This window comes from Hemitrygon akajei, chromosome 11 (genome assembly GCF_048418815.1).
Source record: "Hemitrygon akajei chromosome 11, sHemAka1.3, whole genome shotgun sequence".
Lineage (NCBI taxonomy): Eukaryota > Metazoa > Chordata > Chondrichthyes > Myliobatiformes > Dasyatidae > Hemitrygon > Hemitrygon akajei.
Genome location: NC_133134.1, coordinates 66,697,530 through 66,715,285, shown reverse-complemented (window position 1 = coordinate 66,715,285; position 17,756 = coordinate 66,697,530). Strand labels below are relative to the sequence as shown.

Sequence of the window (17,756 nt, the reverse complement as noted above, 5' to 3'; positions counted from 1 at the left end):
AAGTCACAAGCTGCAAAAATCATCATACTTGCATTCACATCTTGCCGCAGCATTGGTTAAAATGGTTCCGGTCACTTCACACAGTGAACTATTTCTGGATTGGTTTAATTGCATTATTTATAATCTTGTTACAACCCAGCATTGGAATTTCACCACAAATCAGTGCAGATTATTTCTCTGCACACTGCACTGATGAAGTCAGGGTTATTAATCATTTGTCAGATTTTTCAATATGCATTTGAAACAACTCTTGCAACTTTTTGGACTGACTTCAGAGGATTGTGCACCCAATCAGGTGTGACTTTCCCAGGGCAGTACTATGAGTTTCTAAATTGGAGAAAAACAGATTTGATGGCATCAGAAGAGATCTGGCAAATGTGGATTGGGATAGGCTGTTTTTTGGCAAAGGGATGATTGGTAAGTGGGAGGCTTTCAAAAGCGAAGTATTGAGAGTACTGAGTTTGTATGTTCCTGGTTTTCGAGGGATATTGAGGCCCTGGTTAACAAGAATGAATAGTTGTGTCTCAGGTATAGGCAGTTAGGATCAAATGTTTTGGAAGTAGAGCTGGAGCTGGATGAACTCCGGACCATTCAGAGGCTGTGGGGTTGATTGACAAGATATACAGGGAGGTAGTTATACCTAGGGTGCAAGACACAGGTAACTGGGTGACCAACAGGAGTGGGAAATGGGATAATCAAGTCAGTGGAGGGTATACTTGTGGCTGTCCCTCTCAATAACAAGTATATTGTTTTGGATACTGTTGGAGGGGACAACCAAGCAGAGGAAAGGCACAACAGAGGAAAGTCAAGTCTCTGGCACTGAGTCTGGCTCTGTGGTGCAGAAGGGAAGTGGGGAAAAGAAGCTAGAGCTAGTGATAGGGGATTCATTGATTAAGAGAACAGACATGAGGTTCTGTTGTGCCAGGGTCAGGAACATCATGGATCAAGGGGGAGGATGAGCAGCCAGAGGTTGTGGTCCATGTCGGTACCATAGGAAATAGGCAGGAGAGTGATGAGGTCCTAAAAAATTGAGTTCAGGGAATTATGTGTTAAATGACAGAACCTCCAGGGTTGTAATCTCAGGATTTCTGCCCAGCTATAGGTTAGTGAGGCCCAAAGCGGGAAGATCATATACCCTAGTTCAATATGTGGCTAGGGAGGTAGTGGAGGAGGGAGGGCTTCATTTTTTTTGAATTATTGGGCTCTCTTCTAGAGAAGGCGGGACCTGTACTGTCAGGATAGTTTGCATCAGAACCAGAGGGGATCCAATATCCTAGTGCTGCTCTGGGGGCGTTGGGGATTGGGGGAGTTAAACAGGAGTGGAAGGGAGATGGGAACCAGAATGCCAGGGAAGATATAGGAGTGGTTGTAGGGAAAGGTGATGTTAAGTCTATATACAAAGACGGGAATCAAAAAGTTGATCTGAAGCTCCACTGAAAGACTCATCAAACCCTGCTCACTGTTTAAAAATTGCACTCACTCACCACAATCAACCATTTGCACAATCCCAAGCTCTGAGATGGGAGAGTCTGGAGGTAGGAGCCTTATAGCTGAAGACTGAAGTTGGTGAGCCTGGAGGTAGACGCTCAAAAGAGTCATGATTTCGCCAAGGTTAGAAGTACATGCTAGTCTGGAAATTGGTCACCCCCGTGATTGGCAAGTTCTGGGGTCAATGCACAGAGTCTGGGAGTGTCCAAAGGAGACCCAGTATCTGAGAATCCAAGGCCCAGGGCTGGAAACCTGGAAGCAGCCTGTCCTGGGGTGTGAATGGCGTGGAAGCCTGTTTGCGTGTGTGAGTAGATGGGTGACAAAGGGTCTTGTTTTGCTGTTGCTATTTTGTACTGTGGGCATTGCTGCTGCTTGTACTGTTCTGCTGACCACTGTGGGCATACTATGTTGGTTCCAGAAAGTGTAGCAACTCTTTCCAGCTGCCTCCAGCACATCCTTGGGTGTTTTGGTTGTTAATGCAAGCTATGCATTTCACTGTATATTTTACATGTGATCAATAAATCTGGTTGGGATGAAGAATAAATACAACAAGCAAGTGAAACTCAGATTTACACTTGCAGACAGGATGCAGTTCTTAAAAGCACTCATCCCTTTGGTATTTAGTCTTTCTGAAAGAGAGATGACTGCATTGTGATCAGCAAGTGCAGTGTAGTAAACTGCATGAAGTTGAGGTAAAATACTTTCACCTGGAAGAAGTGCTTGGGCTCTGGTGATGAAAAAAGAGGAAGTAGAAGGGCAGATGTTGCCCTTGCATGGAAGGGTACTGTACGAAAAGCAGTGGGTGCTGGAATGATTGCGGTGGCCCAGAATGTTGCGGGATCCTTTAAAGTGGAGGGAAAGGAAGGTATATTAAATAATTACATGACCTAAAATGATGATTTGTTGAATCTGAAGGCTGGTGAGGTGGAAAGTAAACACAAGGTTCTCAGAAGAATAAAAGAAAAAGTGCATAAATAAGAACATAAGTAGATCTAAGAGCATACTCTGCATGGATCAACACTGAGCTGGAACCATCCACTTTCCTGCCTAGACCCCAAAACTTCTGACACCCCGGGCCAAAATCATCTGATCTAAGTCACCAAAGTGGGTGGACACAGTGAAAGGCAACAGTTTCAGCTACAGTGTAGCAGAATCCTCAGCTGATGCAATAGAAAGATTCCCCTGCAGCAGAATGAGAGCTGCGTGGACAGGACCAACATGGTGGGAATGGAGTGCGTAGGGAAGATAGTTGTGGGTGTAAGGGAAGTTTGAATGAATAGCTGTTGTGCTATCCCAGAAATGGAGACAGAGAAGATGAGAAAGAGAAGTAATGAACTGGAGATGGACCCCGTGAAGGGAAGTGACGAGTGAAACCAGAAAGTTGTTAAAGTGTACCCAAAAATAGTTCTAATAGAATCATTCTTGTACTGAAGTACTCTGAGTGGAAGGAACTGAGTATGATTGGAGCAAAGAATGATTTACCTACTCCAAAAGGACAAGTACAGGTTCCCATGGTAACATGTCACTCAATTTGCTCACATACTAGCTTTGAATGTGAGATATCATTAGAACATTAGAAAGTTTTTGACAAAAACGGGCCAATTGGCCCAACAAAGCTTGCCAAATTCCTATTCACATAGTGTGTTGAAATAACTATTGGGTTTAAATTTGAAAGTCTCTAAGGTACTACTCTCAGCTACACATCTAGGTAGTTTGTTCCATGTGTGGGTCACAGAGTTTTGCAGAAGCAGGCTCTTTAGTTCAACTTGTCCATACAGACCAAGTTACCTAAAAGTGCTAGGCTCAGTTGATAACCCACCATGTGTAGAATTAAGCCTGTCTTCTAATCCATTTTTTTCAATGTCCGTGTATTGTTTCATAGTTTGATTTCCTGTTCTGGTTCTTTCGATGAACTGCCTTGCAAGTTTACTACTTGACCAGCTCTCTGCTGTCTTGTGACAGGGTGGGGCGGGGTTACACATGCTTCTGTGTTAGAATGTCACAAGTACAAAATCCAGTCCAACTCTCCCAGTCCATGGTGAGAAATTGCTGTTTTGTTGAACTGGCATCTTCAGAACAGCCATTAATTTTGGCCCCTGGGGGTGATGTGAAAGATTCAACAACACAGGGTTTAAAAGAGAAAAGGGGGTGAATTATAGCCAAGTTATTCCTCAACATTAAAAAGGATTTAAAAAAACCTCTTGTCATCATATTCTTGTTTGAGATCTTCTATGTTAATTTCACTGCTACATTTCCTAAATTACAACAGCATTCATATTTCGAAAGTCCTTTGTTGACCTTGGAACACTTTGACATTCCCCAAAATGCATACGGAAGCCACTGTATTTATCCAGATTTAGTCACAGCCTCTTGCTGGAGTACCACTTCGCCAGAACCTCAGTCAACAGCATTATGTAATTACAGGCTTCAGTTCACGCTGGAGCACATGTTAATAGAGCCTAGCTGGTCTTTTCTTTTACAAAGGCAAAATAATATGGATGCTGGAAATGTTCAGTATTTAGAGGCACCTGTGGCGAGAGAAAGTTTATGTTGCTAGTCGGTGACTTCTGATGAAAGGCCATTGACCTGAAACATTCACTTCTCTGTGTGTACAGTTTCTCCAGAGCTGCTGGGCATTTCTGGCATTTTGTGTCTTCATTTTGTTATCGTTATTGATTGTCTGCTATTGACATTTAATAAGGGGGTAGGTGTTGGTTAGCTCATTATTCTTTCTAATTGCCAGCCATGGGAGCACTCTCCTCCTTGTGTAAGAAGTGCAGATTCTTCAACTCCATTTTACTGAAGTCACAATCTATATTAATAGCTCTGGTGTGGCATTAAGCTGATGCTGCTCTGTTGAATGATACATTCAAGATCCCAACTGTTGATTATAAAGATCCCATAGTACTTTTCATAGAACCTCTCCTTATTATTGTAGATAATCCTTCCTCAAAACAACACCTAAAGCAGATTATGTTATAATTTGTCTTGTGGTCACTTATTGAATCTTGCTTTTTACTTATTAGCCTCCAACATCGTAATATTGGAAGTGGGTTGTACCCTCTATTAACTATAAATCAGTTTGCTGTATTCTGGGCTTGTGAAAGGAACAATTGAAATGCATATTTAAATGCAAGACTATGCTGTTTACAAGACTAATTCTCATGTGGAAACACTTCGGACACTGCTGCACAATATAGTGTAGTCCATAAACAGGGAATCATGAATATTACATTCATTTCTTGAGGCATCATCCAGTCCCAGGTGTGCACTTAACATTGTTGAACCATTCAAACTGCAACCTGCTGTGTCTTGAATCCCCTATAGTGAAGTATTCAATGTTGGCAGAAAAATATCGTGTCTCAAAGCGAACCAGTTGATGGTCACTCTGTTGAAGTCTAATAGGTGAAGCTGTTCACAGGCACCACTCTGCCTCCATGTTTCCTCACAAGGCATTCATCTCCCAGTGCACATTACAGATTTGGATTTTTAAATGGCCACTATTGACACCTAATTAATCAGAAGAAGTTGCAATATGAATGCAATGAATAATTAATAACACTATAATAAAGTTGTAATTACTGTAATCAGTTAACGAACAATAAGGGGATCAAAACTGCTGCAACTCTAGTGGTGCACTAATCAATTAGAGGCTGTCTGTAAAACAGTAAATTTCAATATGCTGCTTGCCATGAATAATACTCAAAATTAAACACGGCAGAAGCTCACTGGGTATTTCATCTATTTACTTAGATTTCAGAGTTAAGTTAAAGGTAAAGAATAGAAGGGAGCTCACACTAAGAGGCTAAATCACAGCAGTTTCAACACAACAGCTCCAACCAGCCATGTTTACTCTCTTTGGCATTGTTTACCTGTAGCCAAGATGTGATGAAGTGGGGACGGAGGAGGTGAGCAATGTCGAGGTGCTGAGATATTTTCAGTTATCAGGCAACTGAAGGTACCAACAATTTTAGCCAGAGATATGAAGCAAAGGCAGATTAGGGGCTGATGCAAAAGGCAATTCTTGGGCTTAAATGGAGAGCAGTGACAATGATAGGGCTGAGTCTGGAGAAGGAAACAATCCTGGGAGTGAGGTGAGAAGGCAGTGTTAGGGTGGAGGTGGAACAGAGGTAATGAATGTGCTGAGGTGGAGAGGGTGTCGTTGGATGGTAAGTAATGGATGCTGATGCCAGAGGTAAAACAACTGCTGGCACCATTCATTTGTGTGGTTCGCTCCATTGTTTTGAAATTACCTCAAAGTAAATTGAAAAGTTCATGGTAAACTTTTTTAAAATTACCCAAATTATAGATACATGCTCTCCCATTGTTTTGTGTTCATTTATTTAAAATATCCACATGTTCATAATATCAGATGTGCTTGACATTGGATGGGACTTGTGCTGGAGTTGTGCTATTGCATTCTGGGGGTTGTATTCCTGATGACACTCATGCCTCTCGGGAATTGTGGTCTTCAGCTGGTAATGGAGTGTAGTCTGCTGCTTATTTGAATCAACACTTGTCTTCATACCAGTGCTGTACAAGCTTCACTTGATGATAAAGAGATACAACAATAAGAGGGTGAAGAAGTTTTAAAGACAGCAACAGGTGAAAATAAACCATGATCTAGAATACGCATGGGCTTACCTTGCTTGAAAATAATCTGTGACATTTCCCTCATGTGGACAGTTTGCCTGGATTCTCATTTTCAGCACAGGAGGGTGAGCAATTTGGTGTCTAAGCAGGCTGCAGAACAAATGTCTCTATATTATGAGGTGAATAATTAAAATTAAGTTATAAAATGGAATTTCTATTTTGAAAAATAAATTGCAATTTATTTTTCTATTACACTCCTCAGTTTGCAGCTGGACAATTGGTGTTTCATGTTGCTGCATTGGTATTTGATGTGAAACAACCCTAGGAGTGACTAAACAGAGGAGGCGAGGTGCCCCCCCCCCCCATGAAAGTACTTTTCAATAGGATTTTTCTAATATTCTATAACTATTATGCATCATTTATGCAACCATTCCACAAATTACACACTTCATTGAATTACGTAATATTTAATGCATAGGAACTGTCCATTTAGTCCAACTAGACAGCGTTTGCTCCATAGAGTTTTGTCACAGCTCTATCCCTTTAACTCCAACAGTGTATCAGTTCTTTTCCCTTTCCTCTAAATGCCCCTGGGCTACTCACCTCTCTTATCCCAATGATCCCAAATTCCATGTACTTGCCATTATCTAGACACTTTCTGTCCTTATCCAATATATTAGGGACTGGGGATATATATTGATCTCCCACACGTCCAAATAGGTTTTAATCATTTAGTTCCCTTCTACCAGTAAACTTTGGACTTTCAGTTAGCAGCAGCTCATCATACAAGGCTGTAAAAGAAATTTCTAGATCTGAGTGCTCAATATCCCCCATCTTTGTTGGTGTTGCTGCTTCCAGATGGTTACAGGAGAGAGAGAGATCAGGGCAGCTCTCCACAGAGTATGGCTTTCATGTCCTTAAAGCAAGCTGTGATAGGCAGGTGAACAGTGTGGGGAGCTGAAAACTATTCCCTTTGTATAATCCCCCTTTATCTTTTTGTTTTCTTTGTTGAACTACATGCTGTTTGAATAGAATTATGAATTCTTTGCAGTAATGTAATACTGAAGACTGTCATTTGAAGATAGCTTTTATTCAATGGAACTGACCGTCACTGTGTGTGTGTGAGCTTCAATGTATCACAAACTAGGAGGCACAAAAAAGGGCTTTGAACTGGGCAGTTCTTTGTCAGGGGACCAACTGGAAGTTTGTAAAATATGCAACAATTTTGTTTATGAAATCCAGCTCTTAATCTTATTTCCGTCCATCACTATGTGCTGACACAGTACTTGATTGTTAATGGATTTACACCAACTAAAAAGCAAAACTTATACCAAGGGTTAGCTCAACAAATTGGCAATGTTCCACAAAATCACCAAGGGCACAATAGGGTAGTGTTACGTATCCCGTAACTGGATCACTTACCAGCAAAGATAGAGAGGTCCGTTGAAGTCTGATGGCACTATCTTTTAGAAGTTTTTATTTATAAAGGGGCACAAAAGTAAGGTTAATACAAACATTCAGATAACATACGTCGTCAATACTCAATCTAAAGCGCAGGTATAGTAATAATCAATACAAAATAAGCTCGATTGTTGTCTAGAGGTAATATATATTGTCCGATGTATATATAAGTCTCTTGAGGTCACTGCAGATCCACCAGCTGCCATCTTTTGGGTGTCGCGGTGGTGCATTTTGTTGGAGAGAGAGAGAGATAGGTGTAGAATGGAACAGTGACCCGGCGGGTTTTTCCAACCTTATGAGTTCGATCCATCGGAGTCTCGTTGGGGGGTGGCCGTTCACTTGTGGCCTCTCCTGTAGCTAAAGTCGTTCTTTCATGGTGAGGTCGCCAATCTCAGGCAAGGAAAAGACGCACATGAACCTCCTCACCGGCTGTCGCTGTTAAACGCTGTCACAGGATTTCTAGCGTGCCTTCTGGTGCGTCTGGGGGGGCCGTCTTTACAACCCCTCTTTTATCTGAACTCACGGGGTCTCAGATGTCAATCAGGTTGGGATGATGCAATCTCTCTCCGTCTCTCCACCCACGTTGCCCTGAGGGTATACACGTAGTACAGGTCCCAATTCACAAAGGTGTCTCCACGAGACAATGACCACAGTCGCCAGCTTTTGCCTCGCTGTGAAACGAGGGACACCGCACGTATCTCTCTCTTCTCTTGGGTCATTGACCCCCCCTTCACTAGGGCTCTTGTGATTCTCACAAAGGAGGGGGCTGGGATCATAACAGTAGACAGTCACAGTCTTCCCATCTTAGGGGAGTTTAAAACTAGGGGCATAAGTTTAAGGGAAGAGGGATCTGAGGAACAAGTGTTTTGGCAGAAAAGGAGTGGGTTTATGGAAGGAACTCCCAGAAGAAATGGTAGGTGCAGGTGCAATTACAACCTTTAAAACAAATTTAGATAGGTACATGGACAGGAAAGAGTTGGAGGGATATGGGCCAATTGCAGGCAAATGGGATTAGCTCAGATAAACATCTTGCTCAGCATGGATAAGTTAGCCGAAGGGCAACTTCCATGCTATATATTTTTATGACTCTACACTCCCTTCTCTGAGTCACAAATGTAGAGGTTGATCGTTTCACTCAAAATTGAGGCTTATGTTTCTATTGAGTGGAGATTTTCTACCATACCTTTAAACAACACCTAAACTACAATTTGTATCTGCAACTGCTGGAAACTTGGAAGCAAAACCTTAGTCAGGTCAGTAAGCTTTATTCAGAACTGGATAAGTAAGAAAGCAAATGTTGCAGAAAGTTTGTTGGGTGGGTGGGAAGTGGTGGGAGACAATACAGGATAGGGTAGAAACCAAGGTTGGCGCAGTAATATGATGGTTTTGTAGCTGGTCCAGTTGAGAAAGAAACTGTAGGATATGCTGGATCTGTAAGAATTAGAACACAACAGATACTGGAAATACCCAGTAAATCGGGCAGTATCTGTGGAGAGAGAAAACTGTGTTAAGGAAGATTACCTTGGATCAGAATTTGAAAGTTCTGGCGCTGACAAGGAAAGAAGTTTATCTGAAATTGTTGAATTGATATTGAGATTCACACTTAAATTCTTATCAAAAGCAACTTGTTACACTTGAAAGCATGGTGAAATACACAATATCTTTTTAAAATTCTTGCCGCAATGAAAGGTCCCTGCCCAACCTCTCTGTTGTTTCCATCCAGTTTCAAATTTGGATTTATCTGGTTTATTTGACGTGACAAAATAAATCAAAAAGCCAAAAATAAGAAGGGTGACAATGCCAGTAGCTGGGATTACCAATCAATCGGCAAGTGTAAATACATGAACACTGTTTACTGTTTATTAGCTATTGTGTTTGCATCTTACTTTCAATTGGTACCCTCTTTCCACTCGTGTTAGTTCATTGCTATCTTTGAACACAACAACCATCCTGAAAGCTGTGTGCTGTGCCAAATGACTTTAGCATTTTCTTTTATGAATTAAACATCTTAAATCCGTTTTCACCTTTGATTATTTATTTAACCGGTTTCTAACAGTAAAGATGCAAGTATTTAATTTAAATAGTAAGAGCAACTTTTATTGTCCATGCCCAGTTGCCCATGAGATGAAGATGATGTGCCACCTTCTTCAGCCACTGCAGGCAGTATGTTGAAGGAACTCCCACGGTGCTGTGGGTATGGAATTTCATGATTTAGATCAAATGATAATCATGTAATGGCAACAAATTGTCTTTCCATGTCAAGGTGCACTGAGGCTTTAGATAACTCACAGAAAGTGTCAGAGTGATACAACATGAAAACACTGGTCCATGCTGACTGTGGCATCATCCCTGCTAGTCCCAGTTGCTTGTGTTTGGCCCATAATCCTTCCCCTATACATACCATTGTCGTTGTTATACCCTCTTGGACAACTTCCCTTGGTAGCTCATTCCAGCTACTCATTATCCTCTGGGTGAAGAAGTTACCTCTCAGGTCTCTTTAAAGTGCTTCCCTCTTACATCTGTGTCCTCTAGTTTTGGACCCTGCACCCCTAGGGAAAAGACTTGGGCTATCCAACTTATCGTACCCCACATGGTTTTATAGACTTCTACCAGGTCATCCCCCTCCTGCATCTGTGCTTTAGGGAATAAAGGTCTAGCATGACCAACCTCCCCCTGTAACTCAGATCCTGTAACCCAGATAGCATCCTTGTAAATCTTTGTGCACCCTTTCCAGTCTTTCATATAACAGGGTGACCTAAAGTGCATACAATACTCCAAGAACAGCCTAACCAATGACTTGTATAACTGCAGCATAATGTCCTTACTCCTAAACTGATCTCCAACTTACTTGTGCACCACTTTCAGTGAACTGTGCACTTGTACTCCTAGAACCCTCTATGCCACAACACTCATCAGTGCTCTGCCATTCACTGTATAAGTCCTACCCTGGCTTCACTATCCAAACTGCATCACTTCACACTTACCTACTTAAATTGAAATCCATTTGTCCTTCCTCAGCACATCTCCCTAACTGATAATTCTCTTTGCAATTTATTGTAAACTGTTTCACTATCAACAAGAAACTTGCTAATAATGCCGTGTATGTTCATATCCATATCATTTACTTAAATAATGACTAACAGAAGACCCAACATTGACCCCTAGGGCACCCCACTAGTCACAAGCCACTAATCGGAGAACTGATCTTCAATCATCACTCTCTGCTTCCTATCATCGAGACAATTCTGATTACACCTTGCTAGTTCCCTCGAATCTCATGTGAACCAACCTACGAGATCAGACTGCCCTGTAGGACCTTGTCAGAGGCCTTGCTGAAATCCATATAGACAACATCCACTGTCCTATCTTCATCTATCTCTTTAGTTACTTCTTTCAAAATCTCCAAAAGATTCATCAGACATGATTTCCCGTGCGCAAAACCTCGCTGGCTATACCTGCTCAGACCTTCACTATCCAAGTGATGGTAGAGCTTATCCCTCAAAATTCCATCCAGTAACTTCTCTACAACTGAAGTTAAACTCACCAGCTTGCAATTCCCAAGCATATTTTTGCTACCTTTCTTAAAGAATGAAACAACATTAGCTCCCCAACGATCTTCTGGAACTTTGCCAGAGGCTAACGGTGCAGCAAAAGTGGAAGGAATGAATACACACTACTTTGAAATAGGTAGTTTTGAGCATCTGTGTTGCTGGAAACACAAACACTTAGAGGGATGCAGGACATTTCATCATGCTCCTAACTACAGTGAATAGGACTTGCAACAAAGAAACTGCTGGAGGAAACTCAGCAGGTCAGGCAGAATCTGTGAAGGCAAAGGAACAGCTGACATTTGAAGTTGAGACTCTGCATCAGTTTGTCTGGCAGTTTGTTTTTCGCTCCAGATAAAAGCATCATGTGTCTCCAATTGAGTCATGTGGTTTTTGTAGCAAAAGTATTAACATGGCAGGTTCAGTTAGGTTTCTAGTCACAGGAGAGCCCAAGGATCAAAAGGCTGTAACTATGAAATGAAAATGTAAACATTCATCAGGTCAGGCTGCATCTGTGAAAAAGAATTCAAAGTAATAGTTTGGGTTGAAGATCTGCAGAAAGGGGTTTTGTTGGAGATGGACTTGTCCAGCACATGTAACCATAAGACATGGGAGCAGAATTAGGCCGTTCAGCCCACCGAGACTGCTCCATCATGGCTGATTCCAGATCCCACTTAACCCCTTACACCTGCCTTCTTACCATGTCCTTTGATGCCCTGACCATTTAGGAAACTATCAACTTCCACTTTAAATATATGCATGGATTTGGCCTCCACTGCAGTCTGTGGCAGAGCATTCCACAGATGCACTACTCTCTGGCTAAAAAAATTCTCCTTACTCTGTTCTAAAAAGTTACCCCTCAATTTTAAGGCTATTTTGTCAGCTATTCCTTTGCCTCCACAGATGCACACGTGGCACGCATGTTAGTTGCCATATTTTAGTCTTGCCTGTCTGTTATCCAGTCTTGCAGCATGCAGGCAGCAACTGTTTTGTTATCCAAGTAAATAAAATTGCGTATATTATGCAACATCATCAGTGAACATTTCCAAATGCATAATTACGGGAAGGTCTTTAGTGAAGCTACCCAAGCCCTGAAGGAGTCCTCAGCCATGTCCTGGACTGAATAATTGATCTCCAACAAATACAACATCCTTTTCATGCTATTTCATCAAAAATCTCCAATAAATTGGTCAGCTTGATTTCTCTTTTGCAAATCCATGTTTACCTCATGACTTTAATTTTTTCTAAGCATCCTGTTGTAATAACTAATTTTAGTTAACTTTTTCCCAAGGACAGATGTTAAACTGACTTTTAGCTTCTTGCTCTTTCTGCCTCTCTCCTGATTTGAATAAAAGTTACATTTTCTATGTTCCAATCTAATGGAACATTCCCAGTGCGCATCGTTTAATCCACTGCAATCTTACCTTACAGTGAACAGCCACCAAAGTTACAATGCTTCTACAGATTTATTAGAGTGACAATATTGTGACTAGTGGCCTCTCCTCACATCTGGTTACTATCTTCAAACTTTATAACACAAGAACACAAGAAGGTAAGAGCAGGAGTAGGCCACCAGATCTCTCTAGCCTGACCTGCCATTAAGAATCATCTGCAACAGGCCACATCTCCTCTTCTGTGCTAGCTTCCCGTAACCCATTGTTACTTAGTCTTTCAAATATTCATTTATCTCCACCTTAAATATATTTAATAATCTGGCATCCACCACTTTGATGGCCTCTGAGTGAAGAAATTTAAATACACCTCTGTTTAAAATAACTGATCCCTTATTTAAAAGCAACATTTCCTTGCTTTAGACTCTCCCATCACTGAAAATAAAACATCTACCCTGTCAAGCTCCTTTAGGATCACCTCTCATTCTTCTAAATCCCAAGATTAAAAACCCAAGCTGTCTGGCCTCTCTTGATCACACCATCCTTTCATCCCAGGAATTAGCCTGGTGAATCTTCTTTGAACTCCCTCCAGGACTGCCATATATTTTACTTGGTAAGGAAGCTGGGCATATTATTCCAGGTTTGACCAAGCACCCTGAAGCAAAACCTCCCTACTTGTAAAATACCAGCCCTTTCACCTTTACTTGTTGGAGCTGCCTGCAAACTTCATCCTTTTGCAATCTCTTTCCATTCAGATAATAATTCACCTTTTGATTCTTCTCCTGACTCTGGCAATGATACAACAATCTCTGGCACAGGATTAAATTGGTTTTTGCAGTTAGTCTGTTTCTGCTTCAAATAGGACTTGAATATTTTTGTGGACGTAAGTATCAATATGAATGTTTCCCAACATTCACAGTTGGCTGCATTTGGAATATTTTTACCTTTACCTTAGACTTCTGAAGAACATCTCCATTCTTTCTGCTTGCAAACAGAAGCATTTCTTCTTTTTGTCTTAAGCACTAATATTCTCAATTTCACCTCTTTGGAACTGAGCTGTCACTTCGTTCTGGCATTTCCTCTGATCCTACCTCTCCTATCCTCCACATGGTTGTCTTTTCATCAGACTTGCTATGCCATGTCATGTTTCTCAGATCTACCCTTCCAATGCAGTCATGTCATGTCATTTGATGCTCAGTAACTGTGTTGTTGATGGTTGTGATTCATTGCCACCTCTCCTTCATTGCCAATGTAAACTACTTGTTCCCAGTGAGTTCTAAATGTGGAATGAAGAGCATTGCATAGTGTACAAACCAATTCACATAAGACTTGCGGAACTCAAACAAAGTGGGAGTAGTTCAAAGGGCTGCACATATATAAAGCCATACACAGCTGAAGGGACTGTCATGAATGATATTGGCAGCAGTGGCTGTCGCTGTGCACACTTATTATGTCTCATGATTGAAGGAGAAAGGTGCTATTTCCTGATTATTAATCCCTTACCACTACCCTCTCAACACTAATTGATATCTCATTAAGTGGTAGTTCCCAAGATTTTAGGGAAATGTCAGCAAGAAGAGGCTCATGACTCAAGTTCAGGACCGTGACACCTTAGGGTCTAGGGGCCGTCAATGAGAAAATAATGAAGGCCATGGAATCAGAGCAATAGGGTAGTTTGAAGCTCCAGGCACTGTCCCACAGTTGTCTTTGTACAGATCTCAGACTTGCAGTGATTACTGGTCCAAAGGTACACTGGTATTTGATGGAGATACTGTCAAACAAATGTCTGGAGAACAACCAATCAGGTTTTATTAATGTAATTGTTTATCTAAAATGATATTGATCAAGACACACAGCAAAGATCTATGAATGCCCTCAGTTTTTGGGTGTGATATTCAGAGTAAATAGTGTATTGCAGATCTGGACTGGTTTCCATTAAAGTTCTAAATCTTTTTAAACATGAGCTTGTTATTTAAGGAGACTTAAAAGACTGAATTTGTGCATGTGGATTGAATGGTGGACTGAGACTGATGTAAAATAAGAGAAGGAAACAATGAATGAAACGAAGAAAACTGGCTTAAACTTAGTGATGTTTATACAGTCAATGGCTGAATTATATTCCTCCTCCTTGCAGGCTGCCAATAGTCTTGGAGCAAAGATGCAACTGTTGGAGACAGACTTCTCCCGCTCACTCACCGACCTGATCAACCTTCACCTGCATCATCAGAACAGCATCCCAGCATTCCTTAGTGCCATCACCCTTGACCTCTTCAGTCGCCAGACCTGTGCATAGTGGAGGTGGAAATCTGTGTCACTGAAGAGACCTTTCTATATATTTTGTTATACTGCAAGAAAGCTTATTTTAGAAGTGTTAATTAGAGACTGGTTCAACATTTAGTAGATTTGTGATGGGATGTTTGCTTAATATGTTTTCCAAACATTTATTTTTGCTTTAGTTGTGGATTTAATTAATTTCTTTGCCTTCGTTCATCTCCTGGCAGCTGGAAAGGAGAGTGAACAGAGCATGAACTTCGCAGCTGCCAATATCAATGCTGCCTTCAGGGGTCTCCTTCTCCTGCAGGGAGTGAGACAAATGCTGGCTTTTCAGATGCAGGGACTTTGGAGTGAAGGACATGATTAAGAAATGATGAAACTGTTCTCACCAGTTGACATAAAATACAAGTGAAATTAAGCTACCCTGCTGTCTTTGGCAAAAATCCCGGTGCAAATCCAAGCATCCTGTTGTTGATATAAATTCTTACCCACAAAACATCCATCAGGATTTACTTGCTGCACTCCCTCTTACTTCTACTGATAGTTCTGTAGTGTATGATGGGTTAAAGATATCCAGTCACAACAGCCGATAGCTCAGAATTGCATACAGAGGCTGAGCATAGAGCAGGAAATGTACATGTGTGATAGATCAGTCCTGTGCAGAGGCAAGTGGGATTCTTGTTCACTCTGTCGCTTCTCCTCCCTCTCTTGCTCTCCATTTCTCTCTTTTTCTCTCTCTCTATACTCCTTTCTGTATCTCTCACACTGTAGGTGTCTCTTTCTGATTCACTCTCTCTCTACCTCTCCCTAGCACACTCTTTCCCCCCCCCCCCCCCAATCTGGCAATTTCCCTTCTTTCCTGCCTTTCTCTTCTCTCTCCCTTCCCCTCTCTCTCTCCTCCTCTCCCCCACTCCCCCTTCTTCTTCCCCCCTCTCTCTCCCCCTCACTCCCACTCCTCCCCCTCAATCCCTCCCAGTCTGTCCTCCTCTCCCTCCCTTCCCCTCTCTCTCCACTCCTCCTACCCCTCTCTGACTCATCTTTGTCAGTCTCCATGTGGACAGGCGATCTATAATGTGCAACTGCTCCCAGGAAGATACAAACCACCATTCTTGGAGTGACAACACATGTCTGGGTTAAAGCATATGCAGAGAGTATCGAAATCAAAGATAGGAATTTTAAAAAGCTATGGCATCGGTTGATCATAATTAGTAAAAGCTTCTTGTTTCACTGTGCATATTTCAGCTAAAGAGAGACTTCATGTTTGGGCTGGAGGGAGGGGAGGGGAAAATAAAGAGGAGGCAGGAGAGATGAGTGGATAAGGGAAAGAGGAAGGGACATGAGTATCAGTGCTTTCTTTCTTTGTACTGCGATGATTTAGAATCCAGATTATGCATCAGGTCTCAGTGACTTTATTAACTGTTGATGTTTAGTTTTAGGCAACAATGTGCTAAAAGTATTTTTTAATAGCTTTCTCCTCCAGCTATATGAATGTCAGCAGCTTAATTCAACCACACGGGGATAAAGGAACACTCTTACCATCCTGGTTCAGCAACTGGTCTTGTGCCATTTCATTATGTTTTTGAACAATGATCAAGTGAAATCTTTCCCCTCATTTCTTACTGATTCAAGGGTTCTTATTGTCTTGTCTGCAATAGGCTAACTAAGTGACCAGAGGATTGATTAAAGGGAGTAATATTACGCATAACTTTGTAACTCATTATATGTCTGCTTTGTGCAAGAACTGAATGAATCTGTCTGTATGATGAAGACCGCATATTATACAATGTAACAATGTTGTCATTTTGGGAGGATTGATTTGTGGCAAATAAAGATGTGGAAGATGGAAGTGTTGAATTACTCTCTTATTTAAGTGATACAACATTGAAAGATTACAAATGAATGAGTTATTGCATTTTTAATTAAAAGGATTGAGCTGATGATTAACTTCTGCTTATGGCTGTCGTGACCTGGCTTCCCAGACACAGAACATGAAAACTAATGTGTTTTATTTACTCTTATGAGTTATCTTAAATGGTTGGAAGGGTTTTGCTTCTGGTTACCAGATAAGTTTGACAATATCTGACAGAAACCTGGTCAAGACACTGTGGCAGTAGGAGGAGGTGCCGCTCTGGTATGTGGGTGGTGACCTCTGTTGAACTCATCCCACCCTTTTCATGCATGAGTTCCAATGGCATAAGTCCTGTTGTTTATGGGAGCTTGCTGTGCATAAACTGTTTCCTCCCCGCCCCCCCCCCCCCCACCTTTCTTGCTCTGCACCTTTGCCTAATCTTACTGGCTGCAAAATGTTCTGGGATGGCCAGGGCTGGGGAGAGGAGCTGTAGATGTGAGAAAACTACCTCCACTCCCTGCAGCTGGCCTCAGACGGCACTGGCGGAGACTTTGGAGCTCATTGTGTGTATGTTGGGTCTCAGCCACAGGCAGGGAGGTTTCACAACACTAGTGACAGGAGGAGGGAAAATCATTGCAAAAGCAAACAGCAGTCTTATCAGTGCAGTGATAAACGTATATCAAACAGGTGTTACTTCGTACATAATGGAAATTGCCTGTTTTCTGATCATTATGCTGACTGCCAGGAAGAGTAATCTAGTTCTGCATCTGCTTCATGGTGTATTCCAGTTCTATACAATATCCCCAACACAGGACAGGAGCAGTTCAGTCCATCTGACATTGTTGTGTATACTGTACTCACGCCTCCAACACAACACCCAGGAACAGAAAGTGATTATGTTTTCAATATTACAAACAAGAGAAAATCTGCAGATGCTGGAAATCCAAACAATGTACACAAAATGCTGGAGGAATTCAGCACGCCAGGTGGCATCTATGGAAAGTTGACATTTTGGGCTGAAACACTTCAGTGGGACTGGAGAATAAAAGATGAGTAGATTCAAAAGGTGGGGGAGAGGAGAGATTAACACCAGGTGATTGGTGAAACCGGGTGGGGGAGGGGGAAGTAAAGAGCTGGGAAGTTGATCGGAGA

At 41.7% G+C, this 17,756-nt stretch overlaps 1 protein-coding gene across 4 annotated transcripts in view; it reads left to right on the top strand.

The window, feature by feature from the left end:
- The window catches only part of mad1l1 (mitotic arrest deficient 1 like 1), a 1,014,619-nt gene extending 998,018 nt beyond the window's left edge, over positions 1-16,601 (top strand). For all 4 annotated transcript variants that reach the window (XM_073061007.1, XM_073061009.1, XM_073061006.1 and 1 more), the window contains one exon: positions 14,616-16,601. In XM_073061007.1, the coding sequence (XP_072917108.1) occupies positions 14,616-14,774 (159 nt within the window). In that variant the 3' untranslated portion in view covers positions 14,775-16,601. The remainder of the gene's footprint in view (positions 1-14,615) is intronic.
- Positions 16,602-17,756: the final 1,155 nt, after the last annotated feature.